This window comes from Lampetra fluviatilis, chromosome 51 (genome assembly GCF_964198595.1).
Source record: "Lampetra fluviatilis chromosome 51, kcLamFluv1.1, whole genome shotgun sequence".
In the NCBI taxonomy this organism is placed as follows: domain Eukaryota; kingdom Metazoa; phylum Chordata; class Hyperoartia; order Petromyzontiformes; family Petromyzontidae; genus Lampetra; species Lampetra fluviatilis.
The window spans coordinates 2,602,097-2,606,426 of NC_136325.1; the positions used below are offsets into that span (position 1 = coordinate 2,602,097).

General features: G+C 46.4%; 1 protein-coding gene across 1 annotated transcript; it reads left to right on the forward strand.

Annotated features, from left to right (window-relative positions):
* Nucleotides 1–474: 474 nt before the first annotated feature.
* LOC144948770 (olfactory receptor 7A40-like) lies at nt 475–1,536 on the forward strand. The gene has a single exon (XM_078878416.1). The coding sequence runs from the start codon at nt 475–477 to the stop codon at nt 1,534–1,536; it is 1,062 nt and encodes a 353-aa protein (XP_078734542.1).
* The last annotated feature ends 2,794 nt before the right edge of the window (nt 1,537–4,330 follow it).

The window sequence follows — 4,330 nt, forward strand, 5'->3', positions numbered from 1 at the left end:
TGATTCGTTTACCTTTTCTATACATTGCACTCCTATCGTGTTTTTCTATAATTTCTTGTAACGTTCTGACCCACCTTGACGGACATCTGTGGGAAAAAAAGCTGATTAGAAGTATAAGAATAGGTTTTACCCTTTCTGGCAATAAAATAGGTGTTAAGATGTTCAACCACAAAATAAAAACATTTCGCAAGGAATAAGGTCTGCATTAAGAACACGTACTTGTGATGAACATGCAAACAAAAACATTCTCCGGTAATATATATGTGTGCATTGTCTTTGAAACCTATAATTTGATGCTGCCAAGAAAGGTCCCAAAGATTCTGATGCGAGTAAACGCCTAGCAATAAATGAAAACAACCGATAATCTGCAGCATTCATATTAAGAGTCCGAATATAGCACTTCTTTTTTAACGTGTGAACTTTATCGTGTGCAATGCAGGGTACACGAACGCCGACTAACATTGAACAAACGCAATGTCGACGTGGTTGCTAGATTTAGTATCGAACGCTGTCGACAAACAGCTCCGAGCGATGGAAAACGGAAGCTCTTCGTCGTCGTCGATTGCGCTCAACACTTTAGATATCTCTCGCGAGGCAAGCTGGCTCATATTTAGCGCGCTGCATTTGTGCTTCCTCTTCATCCTCGTGTCGAACTTCGTCATTCTCATCGCGGTGGTGCTCAGCCGAGAGCTGCACAAGCCGATGCACATGTTCCTGTGCTACCTGGCATTGGCGGACATCGTAGGCAGCGCGACCATCATCCCCAAACAGCTGCAAATCCTGTCGAGTGGCTGCAGCGACATTTCGTACGTGGGCTGCATGGGTCAGGCCTTCTGCATCAACCTGTTTGTCATCGCCGAATCGCTCTCCCTGTCGTTCATCTCAACCGACCGATACCTGGCCATCTGTAAGCCTCTGCGCTACCACGCGATCCTCCCGCTGAAGCGATCCGTGTACATCATAATCCTGGCCTGGCTTTCCACGGTTGCCGCCTGCGTGGCCATACTTGTGTACACGCTCAGCTTGCAAATGAAGGAGGGCGACAGGAGCATTGACAGTGCTTTTTGTTACTCGATATACATCGTCAACTTATCCGTTTCTGATACGACCAGAACCAGGATGCTTTTGTCAGCGTGTATCGTTATGTTTCTTGGGCTGCCTCCACTGATTTTGATGTACACTTTCATCAGGGTCTGCCTAGAGTTCGCAAAAGCAAGTTCGCCCGCCCTAAGTAAGAAAGCCAAAGAGACGCTCGTAACGCAGCTGCTAGTGACCTCGATTTATTTCATTTCTCTGCTAACCATTATCGTCCGAGGGAGGTTAAATCGGTCCAGCGGCAGTGGCACCGGGAATAAGAACGTGAACTATGTCATCGAGCTCTCAATCCTCGTTCCGATGGCGGTCAATGTCATCATCTTTGGACTTCGCATCACCGAGTTGAGAAAAGCCATCGCGAACCTTTTCCAGAGAGGTTTCAAGATCTTGCCGATTGATGTGAAGTCCAAAAAGATTGGGCTGCAGACTCGACACGGCTAATGAAACGAATGTCTGCCAGAGACCCATCTCCACCAGGGCCCACAGAAGTCAGCTCTTTGGAGGTTCCCCCCCCCTCTACTCCTCTCGCTAAAGTTGAATCCCAAGCACACGTGTAGTCAGTTGCCACCTGTCCAGGTATGACTCAGACAGTCTGGGAGGAATTGGTATCGGTGTTTGGGTGGCAGACAAACATCATACCCAGATCTGGTGCATGTATTGTGCTGAACCTTATTACAATGAACTGCACAATTATATGAATAGATCCAGGCTGAGAAGTATATCCTGGTTTAGCATGTTGCCAAGTTAGCTATTATAAGCTCACTGCGTCATGCAAATAAAACTAATTTAAAATCTGGGTGTAGTGTAAAACCAACATTTTAAACCAATACTTTACCACTCCGACCATAATCATTATTAAAATATTCATACATAAACATGTTTATGAACTGAATTTACAGTTTCAAATGATAACTGATAATAAGGGTGTATACATCCGTTGCAAGTAAAATTATACTTTTTATTCAATAAGGTACAAAACAAATCCCCGTTTTGTAAATTAACATTGGCTGCACTCTCAAAATGTTTGAAGTTGATCAGTGACAGCTGTGAGTCCGGATTAATTAAATGGGAAGATTATTCTTCGGGAAATACAGCATAACAATAACACAATTTACACGTACCAGCCATACCTCATATATAACGCTGCCTCTTATAACGCTGTTTCATAATGACGTTCATTTACAGAAAAGAAAGTGGGCCTGGCGTTGGCTGTAGGGGCGCTTCTCTGCCAATATATGGTCTTGTGCAACCTGAATCGAAGTGTCTATTGTATCGATTATGCTCATAGTCCATCCGACAGCCACGTTAGGTTATCGATAATACGCATCCATGCGACGCGTATTGGGAATGGTAATAAGTGCGCACACTGAGCGCAAGGGCTTATCGTGTGGACATTTATCGCAGTCAAAGACTCTTAAACGTGTGATGTTGATACTAAATGTGGAGGGAAAAATCGGAGAATCCAGAGAAAAATCCACGCGACCACGGGGGAGGGAGAACACACAAACTCCCAAATATACAGCAGGTGTCAGGGTCGGGATCGAGAATATTGATTTATACTGGAGGAGGAATCCGATGAGCTATAATGCTCGTTTCCACAGATGTCCAGTAGTTAACATCTCCCCCCTCCCCATCCCACCATCCATGGATGTCCGGCTCAACAGTTTCCCAGCGGCCAGCGGTGGCATCATTGCCAGCCGGAGGCTATAAATAGCAACTCCGCAGGCCGGGCTGGCACCGGGGGTGATTGGTCCCAGGGGCCGCTCCCGTGCAGTTGTGGAGGCGCTCGAAACTGCGAGCAGCCCTGTCCAGGGCGCCCACGCAGTGCCACAGCTCCCCGGTGCGATGTCCAGGTTGTGTCGCCGCGCCTTGTTCGGCGTGACGTCCGACGTTTCGCTCCACGTGCTAGGAGTGAATTGAGTGTCCTGAAGAAGCTCCATCAGCACCATGGAGTGAATCTTCTTAACCCTCCCTCCATCACCCCACCACCCCCATAAAAGTGTGAACATATTGTTAATATCGGCAGGAAAGGTAACTTAATAAACGTGTAATTTTTTTTTAATATTTTGATTGACTTAACTTTGTTTAAAGGATTGCATTTGCAGCTTTGTTTTCTTTAAATATTTAAATCACTGCATTTATATAAAGAGAACATGGTTAAAAATAAAAATTACTTTAATCAATTATGCTTAAAATTATTATTGAAATGGGGGGAAATTTAAGCACGTGCAGGTCCACACGTGGTGGGAGGAGGAATCATCAAGCGATCTCCTCCAGGCTCTTGATAACCAAGATTTAGGAGTCGCATTTATAGTGACCCGGGACATCAAAACGACAAAAGTAAAAAACTATTTTCAGCAATGAAAGGCAAGTAAGAAATCAGAAGAACAACAACTGTATCACACGAGAGATAGAATATATGGCACAAACATGAAACGATGTTCAATAGTAAACAGCCGTGCAGCGCAAGTCGGCTCGGGCAGTTTATCATCGGACTCGTCTCGGCACAGTTACAAATTGAATGAGACGAGACATTTAAGCAACCCCGGGACAGGTCCGTGAGTGCGTACAAAGCAGGGCAGCCTGCCGTGTCAGTAAGGAAAGTCAGCCAGTCACGACCCGGCCCACAGTCCGCTATGGATGCGACAACCGCGGCACACTATTGTCGCTCCAGGATCGCCTTCTTCGGTCATTGCAGTGAAAAAGCTAAAACTATATTGAAGTCGTCTCAAAAAGGTGAACGCTGAAATCCCGTCGTCTCTCACTTGACAGAACGATGCCATTAGGTAAACATGAAACCGACACTGCGCAGGGTGCCCAACGTGCACACAGACACAGACACGGTGCGATGAGAACTCGGATATTTTCATTACCGTACGCCCAACATGAGAACCGTTGTGATACCGCATTAACCCTTTGCTGGCTGGTAAGACACGGCGCTGCAAAAACCACCCTTCCAACAGCCCATCGCACCCATCACTAACATCCCTCCCACCCCTCCCATAACACACATCGCACCCATCGCACCCATCGCTCCCATCGCTCCTATCCCTCCCATCCCTCCCATCGCACCCATCACAGCCATCCCACCCATCCCTTTCACGGTCCGAGGGAGAAAGCCACGGATATGCTTTTAAGTACGATGACACTTTTTTACCAGGTAAGGCCCACTGAGCAATATATCTCTTTCTTAGAAGCGACCTGGCCACAAATGATAGCTCAACCAAGCGGCTTA

Bases quoted from the DNA above. Each gene is read 5' to 3' on its own strand.
- LOC144948770 (XM_078878416.1), top strand. From the start codon at position 475: ATGTCGACGTGGTTGCTAGATTTAGTATCGAACGCTGTCGACAAACAG.